The sequence below is a fragment of the Rissa tridactyla genome, chromosome 4 (assembly GCF_028500815.1).
Source record: "Rissa tridactyla isolate bRisTri1 chromosome 4, bRisTri1.patW.cur.20221130, whole genome shotgun sequence".
NCBI classification, from domain to species: Eukaryota; Metazoa; Chordata; class Aves; order Charadriiformes; family Laridae; genus Rissa; species Rissa tridactyla.
In genome coordinates, this window is record NC_071469.1 from 62,368,541 (window position 1) to 62,387,811 (window position 19,271).

General features: G+C 39.6%; 1 protein-coding gene across 1 annotated transcript in view; it reads left to right on the forward strand.

The window, feature by feature from the left end:
• The first annotated feature begins 320 nt into the window (after positions 1-320).
• Positions 321-19,271, forward strand: part of ADSS1 (adenylosuccinate synthase 1) — a 30,987-nt gene continuing 12,036 nt past the window's right edge. The window contains exons 1-6 of the mRNA XM_054199898.1: positions 321-614; positions 14,692-14,794; positions 16,214-16,276; positions 17,053-17,103; positions 17,446-17,512; positions 18,918-19,025. Of these exons, the coding sequence (XP_054055873.1) occupies positions 429-614; positions 14,692-14,794; positions 16,214-16,276; positions 17,053-17,103; positions 17,446-17,512; positions 18,918-19,025 (578 nt within the window). The 5' untranslated portion in view covers positions 321-428. The remainder of the gene's footprint in view (positions 615-14,691; positions 14,795-16,213; positions 16,277-17,052; positions 17,104-17,445; positions 17,513-18,917; positions 19,026-19,271) is intronic.

The following is a 19,271-nucleotide window of genomic DNA, read 5'->3' on the forward strand; positions in this document are numbered from 1 at the left end:
GTGAGGCGACTCCGTGTGTGAGGAGACCGCGGGTGTCTGCGGAGATTCCGTGTGTGCGGGGAGACTGTGTGTCTGTGGAGACCGTGTGGGTGCGTGTGGAGACTTGTGTGTGTGGGGACTGTGCATGTGTGTGAGGAGACGTGTGCGTGGATATCGACTGCGGGTGTGTGTGAGGCGACTCCGTCTGTGAAGAGACCGCGGGTGCCTGCACAGACCGTGGCTGTGTGAGCCGGACCAGCCGAGGCGGCCGCGGGGGCAGCCGGACCCGCACGTCAGCGCGCCGCGCGGGGCGGGCGGGAGGGCGGTGGCGCCGTTAAAGGCCGGCGGCGGCGGCACGGCGCAGGCAGCGCGCAGGGGCTGGGCTCGGCGCCGGCAGGGGAGCGAGGCACAGCGAGGCGGCGGCCGCCACAGCCACCCTCCCACCCACCATGTCAGGCACCCGGGCGTCCAACGACCGCAGCAGCCACCCCAGCGGCGGCGGGCTGAAGCGGGCGCGCAGCGAGCCGGGCGGTAACAAAGTGACGGTGGTGCTGGGGGCGCAGTGGGGGGACGAAGGCAAGGGCAAGGTGGTCGACCTGCTGGCCACCGAGTCGGACGTTGTGTGCCGGTGCCAGGTGGGTGCCGGGCTGGGCCGGCTCTGCCCGCCGCTCCCCGCTTTACGCCCCCGCTCCCCTCAGCCTGGCGCCCTCCTTCCCTTGCGAGTCCCTGCTTTCTCCCCCGTGCTGCTCTTCCTCTTCTCCACCCCCCAGCGCTGTTTCCCTCCGCCTGCCTGCCTCGATCTTCTGCTCCTGGTGATTTTCTTCCTCCCCTCCCCGCTCCCCCTCTCCCGCAGCGAACGGTGGGTCGCGAACGCGCCCCGGTGGGCAGCCATGTGCTGTCGTCCGTCCCCCCTTCCCCTCCACCCCTCCCCGGCTGCGCTTCGAAATGCCACTCGGAAAGAAAAAGCCTTGAACTATAAATATAAATAGCTGACCCTTCACGATAAGCGACACAGGATCCCGAGGTGCCGGCCGGAGGGCGGGGGAGGGGGGTCCGTGGCCCGTCTGCCTGGGGCGGGGCGGGCGGTGCGGCGCTGCCCGGGGTGGGTGGCCCGGCCCGGCCAAGGGCCGCGCTCCGGGCGCTTCCCGGCGCTCGGTTGTTTTGGGAAGCAAAGCCCCAAGAGGCCTGGGGTGGGGTCTGTTGCTCGCAAGGCTGTAACGCTGCTTGCTGGAGGGGTTGGTGTCTCCGGGCGTGTTGCTCCTTCGGGAAAAAAGATAGTGTTATGAGGCGGCGTGAAGACCAGCTGCTAATAAACGTCGTGAGTTTTCCTAAGTTTTGCTGCAGGGGGCCTCTTGGATAGGCAGGTTGTGTTCCCTGCAAAGCACCTGGAAGTTTTTTCTAAAAATAGTTTTAAGTGGAGCGTGAGTGAAATGGAAAAAAACCCCCAAGTTATATAAAAGTACAAGATTTAAACAGTTTGGTGAAAAGGGCAACATTTTATAAGGCTTTGCTTGTGTGTATTTTTGAATTGAATATAATACAAGGATTCTTAAAATTATCTGTTTGCCTAGTATAAACCGAATTGGACACAAAGGTGACCCCAATAATAGTAATAACTTTTAAAAGAACTGTTTTCAAACGTTAATTGTGAACATAGTAGATGAATACAGCTAATAATCTGTTCAATTGTCCCTGTAAACTATGCAACCACGTTAAGAAGCAGTCAGCTCAGTCCAGCTCAGTTGGTATGTACCATGAAATTTATTCTGCTTTAAAATGCATGATAGCTACTGCAAAGCTACAGATATCCTTGAATCTGAGATGATAAATCCAAGGACGTTTGTATAATTAAGTATATTATGTAAATAAATGTTGTCATGTGAGTTAAATACTTAGAAGGTGGAGGAAGTATTTTCAGTTGGGACATTAAACTCCCAAGATCTTCAGTCACCTTGGGGAGAACTTTCAGTGCAAAAGTTAGCTAATGAATATGTATTATCAGGACTATAGCTACTTTCACATTTTTATTTCCCCCTTTCCCATTCCCACACCCCCCCTTCCCCCACCAATAAACTGTTGCCAGGAATTTAAACACAGGTCTCATAATTGCTTTGCTGAGAAAACAAAACTTAAAAGTTTTAGCTGAGGAGAAGTATTTCATATGGGCCACAGTCAAACAGTGCTTCCTCAGGGGTTTACCGTTATTACTGCAAGAAGTTATATTGGTTCTTCCTAAACCAGCTTTTAAGGACTGCCTTCAGGATGGATTTGTTGTCCATCCAGAGAACTAATTTGTAAGCACGACCCCCAGGTGCAGCCTGAGAATACCCCTTGAAGGGTACAGGCCTCTGCATGTGTGAACGTGCCAGAAGGGTTAGTGTGTTAACAACAGGCTAGACGGCTTAGATGGTTTAATATTCTTCTGGGCATATCTAGATCATCTTTCTGTAGCCTGATGGTGAGACTGGGATGGATGGAAGGCAGGTGGATCTAGAGGAGCTCCGCACTCTACAGAGTAGCGTTCACTACTACATGTGTGCACATGGTGTGCGTGAGGCTACAATAGGATTAGAAACGCACCGATTCAATGGAAGCGTCTTCAGGATTACAGTTTAGGAAAGAAGGTAAAACATTGCATGAAATAAGGAAAACATGAGTAATAATTTACTTCTGAGTAGAAAAATTATGCAATGTAAGTGAAAAGTGATTTTAAAAAATATTTAAGTGGGGTTTTTGCAAGTCTAAGAATTTGATGATGCTTTTTTAAAAAAGCTATCATTTTAATAGACTAATACTTTGTACTTTCAAAAGCAATTGTGCAAGTAGGTAACAGTGTATGATTTTTGTGTCTCTTAAAACTCATATGTGACTGCTTAGTAAAGATATGCATGTGTGTAAGCATGTGAACAGTACTAACTAGAGGTCTCTCAGTGTGATAATGGTATGTGATTAATTTAGGGGCCTAATCAGTTTGAGTGGGACTTTAATGGCACGTACTGCCATAAAAAACCTCAGCATTTGGACCAGAATCTTGCTTGCTTCACATTCCTCCTAGAAACTAAGAAAAACTTTAGTGCAATTGCACTTGCGTACTAGAGTAGATTGCTTAAACAAGAAACACTGAAGGTCTCCCTTACTAGAGACTTCAGGAAAAAATGTCAGAAAAAGTTCCATCAGGATTTTTCCTGATATCCCGTCCACTCCGTTTTCTGAGACATTGATGGAAACAGTGTTCAACAGCCTGTTTTAGTCCTCAGCGAAATGAAAGTAGGGAAAGGCAGCAAATGAATGAGGGAAAGGGGGATGTTTATGTCTTCTAAAATAATGTCTCAACTAGATTAATTCTTTGTCACAGTAGGATACTCTTTGACCTAACGTTTCTTTAAAGCTGCTTTTCTTCGCCCTCAAGTAGAATTTAAATTCAGGGTCAAATTTGAAGGGCTTTCTCAAAATAGTAGTTCCCTAATATTTCTATGGAAGGAAATAATTTTCATTAAACGTTTCTCAAGTATATTTAGCGTGTTGATTTCGTGAGAAAAATCTGTGACAGCTAGATTGCTGCAGAGGAAATGAAATGGTATTTCCTGGGATGCTGGAAAGAAAAGCAAGCAAGCAAATGGGAATAAGGAGTCCTTTACAGCAATAAGGGAAGCTTCAAAATAAGTTAATTAAAGAAAATTCTGCATTAAAATTCTGGCCTCTCTAATTTTCCTGAGTTTCAGGATTTAATTTCACATGAATTGAAGAGTCTCAGTTTGTTGATCGTGTTGTTTCTGTTTTTTCAGTACTTGGTTTATACAGTCTGCGTACAAATGAGTTATGGTATGCACTTAATTTTTCACATTAGTGGCAATGAAATATGTGGCATAATTTAAATACGAAATCTTAGTTCAACTAGAATAATTGATTTCATTTCACCTGTATACTTAAAGCATACTTTGTGAAAGAGGATGCTTCAGTAAGAGTAAAAGATCTGTGCATATTCTTGTAGATGATGCTGAACAAAACTTTTCACAGGCTGCTTTCATTAAAATACCAGACACAGCCACCCATCCCCATATAAATAAGCAGAAAAGGTATTTCTAAATAAATAAATAACAACAGGCAGCTTAAGGCTGTTAAAGAACTGAGTAGGTTTGTCTATGTTTGGGTTATTAATGGAGATAACTTTTCCTCTAAATTGCTCTTTCAGCAAGCAAAGGCGTCCAGAAGCGTAATGATAGAGGCTATTATTTCTTATTGTGGCCTCCTGGGGCATAGAACTGTCACATTATACTCTGCAATACTTTTAATCCCTGGTATGTTATCAGGGAAGTGTACAATCAAAGAGTTCAACTGCAAATGTTTAATTTTGATGTTTCCTTTAAAACAGGTTTTGTGCGTTTGTTTAGAGCTTCTAACTGATAGAATACCAGATGTGAAGAGGGAAGTTCACTTTTTACCTAGCCTCTTAGCATGTTGTCATAGAAAAATGTAATCTTAAGTAATTTGGATACATATAATCGTATTAATGAAGACAGTTTTGGCATTGTTCAAAACTTTTCTTCAGATGGTGATTTCTTCAGTGGCAGTTCTCATTCCAGCTGTATGTTTCTCACATCGCCTCATACGTTGTTGTGTGGCTGCCTTCAAAACTGGAGCTTGTGGCTGGTTTTGCCTACCTGGGTTTTAATTAGGTAATTTCTCAGATCTGGTTTGGAGCATGATCAAACAAATAGTCAACTGTCACAACTGCCGAGGTGACGTGCCTCCAGAGGCACCACTTAAACTAGCTCTGTTCCCAGAAAGTCGTGTATAGAACTGCTGTAGTAAGTTTGCAGTAAACTGAGGACAGCTGGTGTCATACAAGTCTGCCTGTTTCCTTAAGCTGAGACTATGTAAGGTACACTTGTAATAATAACTTTTCACTGAAGATGTTTACTGTACAGTGTAAATGGAAAAGGAAATAGCATGCATTGGCAAAAATGGCAGGTTAAGTACTCTGCATCTTTGCCAGTAACGGTAAATTACTCATGAGACACTTTCTCTTTTATAGTGCAGGTGTGTGCCAAGAATGTCTAAGAATTCCTGTCGTAGTGGAGAGTAAACAATTCTGCCCTTCCTGATGAAGTTTTGTTGTGCAATAAGTTGTTTTACAACAGAACATCCAAAAGCATTGGAGGAAAAAGCCTGTAAACAATTTGATAAAAAATTTGAAGGAAAGGAAAGAGAAAAAGATTTTTCCAACGCTCAATGCGAGAGATACAAAAGATGTTACTAGTAAATTAGTAGAGCCCCTGTGGTAATAATCCTTACCTGCATTGGGCTTGATCTTGGTTACTGAATAGATTGATAACAGTTGCTGCACAAATGTGTATCTTTCCGTCACTTCATACCAAAACCAGTGACAATGATTCAGCAGCAGGGGCTAGTCCAAGGCGGTCTTAAAGTTTCTTTTCAAGCCTTCATTTGGCACTGCTGTTCCAGAGCTGCCCATGCCGATGCTGGATGTGTCAGACCTGTGACACTTCTGACATCTACAAGTCTGGAAACAATCTGCCTGATATTATCAGTATTCCCTTAAGAACTGGGATTGAAGAAACAATGCCAAATTTTAAGAATGTGATTGCAAAAAGAAGAGCTGTTGCTAAATTCGTTAAGCTTCTCATATTAATGTAGTTTTATTCTTCACTAAATATGTAGTCACTCTTTAAAACACCTCCTCTGTCTGAGTCAGTATGCTTTCAAGTTAAGAATTGCCTTGGTTTTGAAAAGGAATCATCTGATCTTTTGAGACAGCTGGACAAAAATTATAGTTGATGTTAATACTGAAGAAAAGCTGAGGAGGTTGAAAAAGGTAACAGAAAAACTTGCTGTTAAGGTCTTTTGTGGTTGAGTAGTTTGCAGTGACTTGGACCAAAGAGATTTAACCAAGTCATGCACCAAGGACACCGAGTGCCTAGTTTTCTTGATGTAGGGGATGTTAACAAATAAGATTCAGAGGGACTAACCAGTAAGAAAAGCCTAGTGATGTTTTGGGTTTGAGATACCATTACAACATTAGAGAACAGCTTAGGAAGGGGTGAAGGGATGTGCCTGACACTTATGATATAATATACAATACAAATAACTGCAGCATATTATTGCAAATTTCCTTATTTCCTTGTTCTGGTGTTTTTATGAATGCAAAGTAAATACCATATATATTAGGATTGGTACTTTGAGGAATGAAAAGGAATATACTGTGTGCAAGTGATCAAATAATAAAAACCAGAAATGCCACATGAGAAGTTTTTCTTAGGGGTTTATATGCAAGACAGTGGTTTTCTTTATTCCTGTGTTGTACTGCTGACATGGCAGGGCAAAGCAGCCACACGTTGTCGTGACTGTCCCTATTGATCGTGGGCTACTGGAACTGTTTGCAACAGGGATTAAATTAGGGCAGTTCTGTCTGGTGGTTATGTGGAGTTACAGGGGCTTGTTGGCGACTGTTTTTCTCTGTGTGTATGTATCATGTGTTGCTCTCCTTTCAGTGAGATTTAACCCTGATATTTAGTATAATTTCTCCCTACAGGATAAAGTAGCATGTAAAGACTTTAATCTCCTAATGATTTAGTGCTTGATGATCTCCAGTGAAAAGATTGATGACCTTGGAATCATGAGCATGCAGTGACTGCAGGACTCAAGCTTTTGATTTCTCTAATGTTTGGGAAGGTTGATAATCCCATTTGCACGTACATGTACGTTCATACAGGCATATTTCTTCCTAAGTAATTTTTTGCAAGATTCCTTGCAAAAAAGCAAGTAGGTTTTATTTTGCTTTTCAACACAGGAGAGGGTTCATCAAGTGTGAGTGGTTTCCTTAGCTACAATAAAGAAGTCCACCCTCTCAAAATTAAAACTTCTTTTTGTAGCAATCTGTCACTTAGAAGGTATTTTGCCCAAATCTTATTTTTCATTTTGTGTATACATGCTTACATGCTACACTATATCATTTTAGGCTTTAGAGCAACACGGTAACATTGCTATTTTAAACTAGCCTCTCCTTTGGGCATCAGTGAGATCATCTCAGGACCACCAGGATTATAAATACTGTATGAGAAGGTCAGGTTTAAAGTTTCCAAATCTCCATAAGAAAGCAAGCTTAATTTTCAATCCCCTTTATAAAGCCTCATAAATTTATTATCCCCTACAAGCATCAAAAGAAAGCAACTGGAAATTAAGCTGAAATGACATCTGTTCTGTTTCATTCCTGTTGTAACTCACTAGCTGTTGTTAACTTGTTTACAGATATAAGAAAAGTTATGTTCATATCTTTGGATCATATTACTTGCCACAGGGGTATGACTGCACCTCTTCAGAAGAGAGGACTAAAGATGAGCAGACACATCTAGGTTTTTCGTGTGTGATTTCCTTTATTTTAGGATTCTGCTAATATTAGTCAGAATGCTTTTTCCACTATAGCATTTTCTATCATTATACCTTGAATTCGTTACTTTCTTTACATCTTCTACTGGAGTTTAGTGTATGTTTTGTTGTAGTGGTCTGTCACAGTAGATTGTTTTTATGTGATTCAACAAAATTTTAAATTCCGTTTGAGAGAAAATAACTAGAGTTTAAGAGTGTCTAGTTTGCCTATGCTGACTGCTGTTTAAAACCTGAATTGAATTAGACCTGGCTTTTCCAGTTGCACTTTTCAGATACTTAGGAACACCAAGGTATCCATATAAGTTAGGGTCACTTTTCATTTGTAGTAAAGGGAAAAGCACTACATTATTAGTGTAAAATATGATATAAGCTTCAGTGTTTGATACTTGTGCTATAAATAATTTTATATAGTTCTTAAGGTCAAAAGTTTTGCTCAGTTCTTCTCAAGGGTGTTTGTGTTTATAACCATACTAATTGTCTCACTAGGCTTTAGAAGGTCTCCTTCCACGGGAATTCAGGAGTTTTTGAAGAGATCACTGTTTTAATTGGGAAGATGGGATCCTGTGGATTTTGTTCGTTCTATGAGATAGTGAGAAGGGCCGTGGCAGGGACACACTTGACCAGATGCAGGAATCGGACATAGCAGTTCTGTGCGAAGTTGCTCTTCCCCAAAACACTTATTGCAAACATTCTTTGGGAAGAAGAGCAAGGCTAACTAGGTTTGGCTGATGATGATTGGTGTCAGGAGATAAATACTTGCAACTTACTCCAGCTCTTTGTCACGACTGTAGCTTTAAAAAGAGCTGCTCCCTCAGCTTTTCTGGTCTAAGTACATTTCTGATTATTCCCTAACCCAATTCTTTCCAATGGCTGGGGCTTAAAAAAAAAAAAGTTATGATTGCCTTCTTGGAACTGAGTTGGGTGCTATTAGGCAATAGTTAAACTGGAAAAATTAGCAAAAAAAACCCTACTTCCATTAAAGGAAACTAACAAGCACGTGTGGCAGCAACCTCCCAACCGGAATATACAGCACTCCAAGTCATCAGACAAAAGCTTTCACACACAGGTGATTTTTGTGATGTGGTATCTAAGTGTTCAAAATCGTTGCATTTCTCTGGGTGTTGGATTTTTTTTTTTTAAACCAATGATGTTCTAAACTCACTTGCAATGGTGTAAATAAAGAGAAATGCCATGAAAGGCAATGGATTTATACTATTATAAAGTTCATGTCAAAGCCATCTATGCTGGTAGCACTTACTAGCTACATTTATTCAAGTTAGTTCCAGGCAGTTGCTAATGTCAGCTAGAAATAGCCATCGTTAATTAAATTGTAAAGAGAAAGAAGAAACAATTTATGTAATAATGCTGCTTCTTATTTATTCAGAATCACATGTGAAATGCTATAAATGGAAGAAAATTACTCAGTCCAGATAAGAAATATTTTACAATCTGTTTCATAGTATGGTGAGAGCTATTTGTCCTGCAGATGCAGTTGAATTTCAGAAAATGTTTTGCTTCATCAATGGATCTAATTAGTAGAGCTGGGACACTTGCAGTGAAAAGAGATAGGAATCATATAATTTATTTTCAGATGCAGACTTCCCAAACCATTGGTTTGTAGCTGGTATTCCAATTCATAGATTATAAATTCATAGATTATAATGACAGAGGGGATCATTTTTGTAATCTTGTCTGAGTACCAAGGACACCGTATTCTAATAGCAGTTGCACCACTGCCAAAAGGAGAGGTAATACAATCTCTCTACTCCTACTTGATATTCCCATTTATACACGCGAGGTTTGCCTTAGGCATATCAACCGGTACTGAAACTGTATTCAGACACCTCCACATGCTTCCTAGCATAGATATCTTCCACCCAAAGTTTGGCCTACCTTTTTCTTTCGAATTCATTTATTCTAAACCTAGTCATGACATTTTGTACGTTTACTGCATGTGCCAGTTGTCTGGGGAGCTCAGACTGCTGCGTACTGCAGGTACACCACTTGAATGGTAGTTGTGTCATCTGCGCATCTTCAATACTGAGTTTCTATTCTTTTCCCCCATTGCATTGATTAGCATTGCTAACTGGAAGAGGGTGGGACCCATCAGAGACATACCTGTTTTGTGTTCATTCTCTAGTTATAGTTTGAAATTATCACCAGGTTTTAAGGCATTTTACATGCGCTGTGCTGATATTTTTTTATATCGGTTTAATTAATCAAGTTATGAATGGGCATTGTGAGGAGCACTGAGCAAATGAAAGATGTGCTAACCAGTGGACACCAGCAGAGCACCTGGAAGCACTCCTCCAACATATGCAGAACGCAGTCTCCTGCACACTACTGGGCTGGCAGGAGCAGGCAAAACACAGCTGAGCGTCAGTACAGATTTCATTCTTATTCAAACGTGTATCGTAAGGCCAACTGGGAGGAAAGTGTTCCTGCTGAAGGTACTGAACAGCCTCACTGCTGCTCTGAGGTAGCAATTCTGTTTCTACCTTGGGATGTTACCACTGCAGAGGACAAAAGATGATTTTAAAAACAATACAGAACAAAACACCAGCCTTACAATGTCTGAGCACTTTGGAAGGTGGATTTGTTTCTTCTTTTTTTGTAAATTCTACTGAAAAGACAAAGACTATGTGTTCTCCTCTGCCAACCTGTTCATGATAATTATTAATTCCCTGAAAGATAATGTTTATACCAGCATACAGTTGTTAATGCTGGTAAGATGTAATAAATTCTCAGTTTAGTGTATTGATGCAGTTCTTGTATTCATGTACTATGGAATAATAATCAAAGTACTTCACTTCAGTGCAAGAATCCAATATCACAAGTAGATCAGCACATAAAAAGCTTGAAAATGTATTTTCTTTTTAAATAAACTAATGTACTGAAAAAAATATTAGGATGTTTTATGAGGTAGCTTAAGTTCCTCTAGTTCCTTCTTGTACTGGGACAATATGTAACTTTACACTTTTATTATTAAAAGTCTGAAAATATAGATTAAAGTCTTCCACAAAAAAATCCAATTTTTATCTGAGCCCAACTTAAATGTTCTTTAAAAATAATTAAAAAAAAAAAAACAAACCAAAATAAACCTTACCATCTAGGATTACTCTGCTCTGAAAATAATGCCTAGTATGTTTCCTGCTGTTTAATTCTTGAAAACAACATGTTGCAGCTCTTTCTATTAACTTAAAGTCTGTTTTCCAACCTAGAATGATAGGCATTTTGGGTTGTTGAATTTAAACCATGTTGCTGGTGGTCTGCTGGATTTTAGAAGAAAGGAGGCGTAGCTTGCAGCACCACAAAGTAATAGAGCATTCCTTAGGCAAAATATATTGAAATAATATATGTTTAATGCTGCTAATAGAGCCACAACTTGTAGTGCTTTCAAAGTTGTTAAAAACTGATTTGTTAAGCAATGTAGGTACTTTCAAAAGGCTGAGTACTAATTTTCCACTGTGGGCTCTGAACGACTTGAGTGAAAGTTATTTTTTCTTAGGTGCCTGATTTAAATGTGAAAAACATTTAACAGCTACTAAATACTGCTAGAAACAAGCATTTATCTGCTCTGAAACTTTAATATAGCTGATACGGAGAACAGCAGCTGTGGCTGCACAGTCAAAAAGTATTGCTGCGTATTTAAGGCTTTTTATTACTATAGTAAGATACCTGTCCTGTTGTCTTTGTCGTGCGTAATGTTTTCTAGTTCTCAAGTCTCACTTCATTGCTGAAGTTTTCTGTAATTGATAGCCCCAGTCACCTGCACCTGGTAGATTTCCTGCATTTGGTAGTCTTAATAGAGTCATTAGAGATTAAAGTGGTTTAACAGAAGGGCCACAAGTGCTGCTGAACATGTTGGAATTGCTGCAGGAGCAGTAAGAAAGGTTTCACGTTAAAGTGGATGCAAATGTTCAAGCCTTTTGGAGCTTCAGCAGCTCACCTAATCGTTCCTTCTTGGGAACCGAACTTGCCACACAAGAGTAGTTTAATGGGAATGCCAAGGCTTCCCAGGTTTTGTAAGGAAATGCTAATTGTTATTTCTGGTCATACCATCGTTTTGCAATACAGGTGATGCCGAAGTGGCACTGGTGATTAATCTGTCAGAAGTTGTTGCCTTAACATTCCCTTCATTAGAGGTTTTTGAAGAACCATGAGAGAAGGCAGATACCATCGTTAGAGACCTAGGAAAGTGCAAATGATGAAAGATAAGTAAAATTCGGGTGAGATCAGTGGTGCACAGCAGAGATTCTGTGAGTATTAAATGGGTCCTCATTGTGCAGAGCTGCATTTGAAGCAAGGGCCAAGCAGAGACACCAAAGGTCTCCTGGTCCAAGTGGGAAGCATCCTGAGGGTCCAGAGAATACTGTCAGTACGTGTGTTAATGTTGACACCACTTTAATGAAATATCATTTGAGGAAAAGAAGGGAGTTTACATGGTTATAGTGTACCAGGTAGTTCTCTGCACATTCAATCATGTAATCTTCAGATTAAGCCCATACAAACTTTCAGATTCTCCTTATACTTTGTCAGCAAAATAAATGGCTCATATAGACTGTACATTGACTCTCAGAACTCAAGTAAAATCAGAAAAGGAATAGCTGTCTTTAATATTTGAGCTATTAGATATGCTACTAGAATATCAATGAAAGTGAACATGAGGAATCTCTGAGATGTCCAGATAATAAACAGAAAGTATCTTATCAGACCCAGCAGTATGTTTTGCAAGTTTGGCCATGTCTGTTGGGCAATTCAGTGCTCTGCTACCACTTTAATTGTATTTGTAAAAATGTAATTAATTGAGCTCTAAAAATCTACTCAGAAGACACTTGTTTAGGAAATGCCGACCAACATGAGCAGTGCACAAAACCAGTTCCGGAGCTGTCAACACTAGTTTTCAATTATAGAAGTGCTGTTTTATAAGGTCTGTCACTGAATTCTTGATTTATGTTACCTGTCCAGAGGGAGTGAAAGTGGATCCAGAGATTTTTGGCAATTAAAGGATATATCATATCTGCTGATGCTTCTGTGCTTTGGTATTTTTTTAGGTATGCCAGCTGTCACAGTTGAATGATTAATGTCCCCTTTTAAGCATTTTCTAAAGAAAGAGACCATTTGTCTGGGTATCAGTTGTTCAGGAAAATCTCCAAAAGCATAAACTGTCTTTCATAAACATTCTCATACTGGTATATCCTACCTTCTAAAATTTTAGGATACAAGAAAACACTTCTGACTCTAATTTAGGAGTGCTGTTATCTCAGATTGTGAGCCCTCAAGCCTGATTTCATTTGTTCATGTTGATTAAGAACAGCAGAATATAACTATAGTATTAGTGACAACAAATAACTTTTGAAGGAGCCTGGTTCCCTATTTTCTCAGGAAATGCAGAAGTTGTTTTTTGTAGTAGAGATTAAATCAGTGTTAAATTGAGTTTGTTCTTTTAAAGTTTCCATCTTGCTGTCATCTGTAGGCAAGCAGAAAAGGAAAGCTGATTATCTCAGAAGAAGTTACTAGCCTCTTTCCCAAGCCTGATATAGCTGCAATAAAATAAACTGGTGTTGCAACTATTGCAATCCATCCAGTCTCAGACCTCTTAAAGATCACATAAAGGAGTTTCCTGCATGTTTTATTAACCTGATAGATACTTCAATACCTTTTAACTAGATCCAGGTTTCTACAGCTGGCTTCTTATATCTGGGAGGCAAGCTAAATACCCAGGATGGTTCTGCGTTCTTCAGGATTCTCCAGACAAGTTATAACTCTGCATTAGCAAGACACCTGAGGGTCCTTCCCAGCCCAAGGATGAGCTACCCAGCAGTTTGCTATCAAATGGAATTTGTGTGTGCACCAGTTTTTCTGTGGCAACTCTCACTTGGCTCTCCCTTGGCAGGTTATCTGTTTAAACTGTATTGTTGAGCTCACATCTTCCAAAACATGAGAATTACTTTTGTCATATTTAAAGGCATATTTCTTAATGTTTTCCTCCATCCCACTGCTTAAAAAAAGCTTGATTTTTTTAAATTATTTTTTTTATACCCAGTAGCTTTTATTTTCTTATGTTGTGTTTCAGCATATATCCACATTTTGAAAGGAACGTCAGTTGCCATTTCCCTGTATATTACATGCAAACAAATGGGTAAATGAAGAGTAAACAAAACTCCAGAAGAACATGCGTTATGTTATTAATTTTTATAAATGACTGTCCTTTCTCAGTGTTTTCATATAACAACTCCACTCATTCAGGCAACACTCTTCATTATTTGCAAATTACCCATGACTGTGTCAGTTCTCCTTCCAGTAGATGCCCTCATTCTAGGCACTTCTGCATCATTCAGACCTCATACTAAATCCTCCAAGATTTGTAATCAGTTTGGAAAATGGAAGGCCTGTAGCACCACAGCACAAAAGTAGTCAGATTTCCCAACCTTATCACTAGGAGAAAAAGTTACATCATGGCAGAACAGCAACAACATTAAGCCTGTCAAAAAACCCCTTTATTTTTTAAAACTCTTTACTGTTCCTGTTCAAATCAACTCATGACCTTGATTTACTCATCTCTTCCCAAGTTTTTGTGTCGTCTCATTATTCTGTTTTAAAGCCGTCTGCAAAAATGTGGTTTCTTGAGGAAAATACCAGTTCTCATTCTCAGGTCTGGTAGATGGTTGTGTAAGGTATGAACTGTAGTGGACTTCATAAAGTGGTAATGGTGTTAGCTGGGAAGATCATCCCTTGACAGGGAGAGTCTGTGAAGCTGCAAAGACTACACGTGCTCACAACTTTATACAGACCTTCCATCTTGAACGCCCAGAGGAGCAGTATCTGTTTGTGGGTGGGTGGGGAGGAAGAGCTTCCATTCAAAAGGAAATGTTGGACGTTGTAGGCTTAAACCCACAGAAAACGCCCAAAAAGGATGGGTTTGTGTAGGCATTTCAGGGACAGGACTCTGTGGGTGGTAGGTCAATCCAGTTTTGTTCCCAGAAAGCTTCAGTTCTCTTCTAGCTTCTGCTACTGCTCCTGCATTTACTCTTGCTCTGCCCCAGTCCTGCCTTGACTCCATGGTATCACTCTGCTTTGTAATTCTACACAGTCCTGCTGAAATCCTTCAGCCCCCTCATTGTCCTGTCTGAGCCCTTTTTACAGTACTACAGCATCTCAAGAACCTATAAGGTGGAGAAAGCAGTGACACAAAGCATGAATGTATAAGTAAGAAAAAAAAAGATGAACTTGTCAAATCATCTGTGGAGAGTTCAGAGCAGTAGTATAAGCCCATTAATCTTCTGATGTTTCTTTCTGTTGCAGGGTGGGAATAACGCAGGCCATACTGTGGTTGTTGATGGGAAAGAATATGATTTTCACCTGTTTCCTAGCGGCATCATTAATCCAAAGGCAATTTCTTTTATTGGTAAGAGAATTTTGGAATTTGTTAAATAAAATAACATTACATAGTAGGTAGCTCCAACCATATTTTATAGTAGCAAACAAAGAAAAACATATAGGTGACTGTCAGTCAGATTTGCTTCAGCTGTTTGACTTTTATTTCACTGCTGCTTTAACATGAAGAGTTATTTTATGTCCAGTGTCACTTTAGTGTCTGCTACTGAAAACTGAAAGTGAGAACCCCCTCTTTCCATTGCGGTGTTCGTTCTTACATTTATGATACAAATTTGGATCCCACCCTTTATTTGCACACTCCTTTTATACTTTCAGAAATACAAATGTTGTACTTTGAGGACACAAAACGCAGCACTTCGGCTAAATAAATAATACCATTTATCTCTGGCATCTCTTTACTGACTTTCCAGAAGTAAGCCCCAGGATACAGGGCTCTGGGAGGTCATCATCCAGTCTCCTGTTTGTTCCCATTACCAGCTGTTTAAGGTGATGTTTGTATTTCACTGTAAAGCTGTTCAATGCAAATTGCATTGCAAAAAAGTTTGCATTGCTTACTGGACATGAAACTCCTATTTAAGTGATGGGCAAATTTAAGCCTTCTACTTGTCCAGAATTATAGTTCTTTCTGACAGAAAAAATACATACAGACTGTGCAAGAAATGAGTGTAAGTTTGAGTGAGTCATGGAACTGTAGTTGCAGTTTTGTTCCATTCGATAATTTCCAAATGGATGATTGAAATATATAAAACGCCTTTTTTCCTTCTGCTAAATCTGGTGTATTATCTTGCTTTTCACTTTCCTCCCTGTCAGTTAGTGAAGACTATAACTTAAGTTACCCTAAATTTAGGCTGAGACAGACTCTCTTGCAGATATTTCTGATGTTCCCGAGAAGGAAGCTGCAGCTGTTTCCAGCCCACTGCATCACTAATCCCCCGCGTCTCGTCAGTAACGCTCCATATTGCTTGTGGCTTCTGTATTGTAGGGAGAACGTATTACAGCATAGTTTGAGCTGACTTTAAAACAAATATGTGAATATTGAAGAAAATTTAAATATCATCACACAGGCTGTGCGTCAGCGTTGTAAGGCCACGGGCTTCTTTGAGCTTTTACCAGTGAACAATTGAGGCTGAAGTCGTGGTGCAAAGTCTACCACAAAGACAAGAATCCGCTTACCTCAGCTGGCTTTGGAGCAGGCCCGACATTCACATCTGAAACAAGCAGGCTCTGTTTTTTTCTGTTTGTGGCTTGTAGCTGCTTACCCAAAATGAGGATTTATCCAAAAAGTTCTCAAGATCACTTTGTGAGAAATGTGAGAAACTTAATCTTACTTTTTAAATAACATTTCAGACAGCAAGTGTTTACATGCCTTACATCCTAAGAATGAGTGTTTTATTTCTTGCTTTAAAATAAATCATTTATGTTCCCAAAGGTAATGGAGTGGTTATACATTTACCAGGCCTGTTTGAAGAAGCTGAAAAGAATGAAAAGAAAGGTTTGTATCGAGTAATTTTTAACTTTTCTTTATATTGGCAGCCAGGTTGATGGGTTTTTTAAGCCTTTGTTTCTGACCATAAATATTCAGTGCAATAACATTCTGGATTTTTAATGCGGAGAGCGGTATTTAAAATGCTGAATTGTGTTATAGTCTTCAGACAGATTTTCAAAAGCAATCTTTTAATGGGTTTTCATGGAGTTCTATGGCATTTGATAGCACATTAGGTAGAAAATAAAATCCTAAAGTGTGTGGCAAAGCTCCCTTTGACCTCAAACTGAGATGATCTACCCAGAGTTTCTGCGTCCCCATTTCTGTGCCCAAGTATAAACGAAGTTGGTTCTGCTTTGAGCAAGGCTTTGGAGCAGGTGACCTTCTAAGGTCCCTGGCATCCTAAATTCTTTTATGATACTGTATATATAAATTCTCTATTTTCTGAGGCACAAATGGAGTTTAAGTGATTTGTCATATAGCGAGTTAAACAAGAATCTTTCCTTAAAATAAGAATTGCATGTAAGCCGCAGCATTCTGGCGTGAAGAAGTGAGTATCTTTGTCCATACCAAAATGAGAAAGCTGAAAAAGTGAAAGATGAGAAAAGTTGTTAACAAAAACATTGCTGATATTTGGTATTTGCTTCTGGTGTATCCATTTTGCCTACAGACTTAACAAGAAGCTATATAAACTAGAAGAAAGACATAGAAAAACTAAAACCAAATCTCAAAGTTATACCAGTTGGCACAACTAAAATCCTGCTTTTCTTTATGTCTTTTAACAGGTTTAAAAGATTGGGAGAAAAGACTGATTATATCAGATAGAGCACATATAGGTAAGTGATTACTGAAGGAGGAAAAAACTCACAAACGGTTGCTTAGCTCATGGTGCTAAACTACATTACTCCACAGAACAGTCATATATGTGATCTAATATGGCTTCTTTGTATGTTTTGTATCTGAAACGTGATCATGGAATTTATATCTGCTAAAGAGCCATGTGTTACATGTTTTCACAAAGTTTAAGCAATACTAGCTCTGTTTTCGCATGAGGAGGTCTGTGCACTATCAACGATAACAAAGGCACTTAATCTTGAAATTACAGATGTCTGGGATTTAAAAAAGAATGTTTTTTCTCCTTTGGTCTCCCACTATGTGCATTTGACTTTCCATTGCAGTGTTTGACTTTCATCAGGCAGTAGATGGGCTCCAGGAAGTGCAACGTCAAGCACAAGAAGGAAAAAAGTAAGTATTTTCATCACCTTCATTAATCATTAATAATTATACAAACTTGAAAAATGAGTGTAATTTTGGAAAACAGAAATGCAGTGTATTTCTAAAGAGCCTTGCTGATGTTACTAATTCTGTGACTGTTCTGCTCCTGCTTATGTTAGTGAACAAACTTTGAGGTATTACTGAAAAGGCAGGGTATGAATTCTTACGTATTTCCATTTCCAGTTCTCTGCAACATATAGAGACATTTTGAAATTCCTACTTATTTCCGTGAAAATGATGTTTCCAATCCACTTTGATATCAGTGTAGCAATGCTCTTTTTTAATCAGGTCCGAAGTGTTGGCGTGATTACGTTCCACGCTTGTAATTGTTTATTTTATATTCACTTATGGAGTGAATATACACTCCACTTCATGGAGATAATAGTTTCTATTTTAATTTTAATCTTCCACCTTAGCACAGTATTCATACTTCATTCATACTTCATTATTCTGGTTTCTGAAAAAACAAAGGTTTATGTGAACACACTGTGTTTTTCTCTCTGTACTCTATTAGTTTTTGATCCCATTGGACAATTTCAGCCAAACTTAACATACAAGTAAAGATCTCAAAATTACTGTATTTCTAAAATGCACATGAAAGTGGGCACATGGATGGGGAAACAGTTTCATTTTTATTCTAATCAAGATAAAGCAAGAAAGACATTTTTTACAGTGAGGGTAGCGAAACACTGGCCCAGGTTGCCTGGAGAGGTGGTAAATGCCCCATCCCTGGGAACATTCAGGGTCAGGTTGGACGGGGCTCTGGGCAACTTGATCTGGTTGAAGATGTCCCTGCTCGTTGTGGGGGGGTTGGACCAGGTGACCTTTAAAGGTCCCTTCCAACGCAAGCTATTCTATGATTCTACAGGCTGAAGCAAGAGCTCATAGGGACAGAAATGATATGAATAATGGCAAAGCCATAGGAAACCAGTCTAATCGCGCACAGAACTGGTTGTTATTTACAACTATAGGCAGTTCTGCAACTGTGAAAATGACATTTGTGCTAAGGGATGTAGTATTACCACAGAACAGTATAGTAACCATTATTACTGTATTATATATGTATATACACACAGAATATCAACTAAGCTCTTCTCAGCCAGACCCAAGGCTTAATGCTTTGCTGCATACCATGAATATTAGCGATATTTATGCGAATCCACTGAAGCATGAAAGTTGCAACATTTGTTATTATAGAACTTTAGCCATTTTTTTATTTCTCAGAACTCCTGCCTGGTATATGGTATATTAAAGAGCTGTAACAAAATTACTTAGCATAAAGCATATTTTTGCTTATCATGCTAAAAAAGGCATGCTACATTTATGCGAAAGCATATTATGCATATACACATTTGGGGTGTTTCTTTTCAATTAGCATTGGCACAACAAAGAAGGGGATTGGACCAACATATTCTTCCAAAGCTGCACGAACAGGCCTTCGCATTTGTGACCTCCTTTCTGACTTTGATGAATTTTCTTCAAGGTACAACTATTTTCATTTCTAAATATTAGGTTAAAGAGTGATACCTTTTGGCTGACAGATTTGCTTTTAAGGAGGTTTTTTTAAATATGCGTCTGCATTTTGTACATAAATTGTCTAGAAGGAGAAGAAAGGAAAGAATGTGTTTGTGTATTTCCTGTACTTCACAGAGTTTCTCCTCATTTGAAATGTAATTTTGTACATTGTGAAATGCGCTGATTGAGGTATCGAAGTTCTGGGTATTTTCTC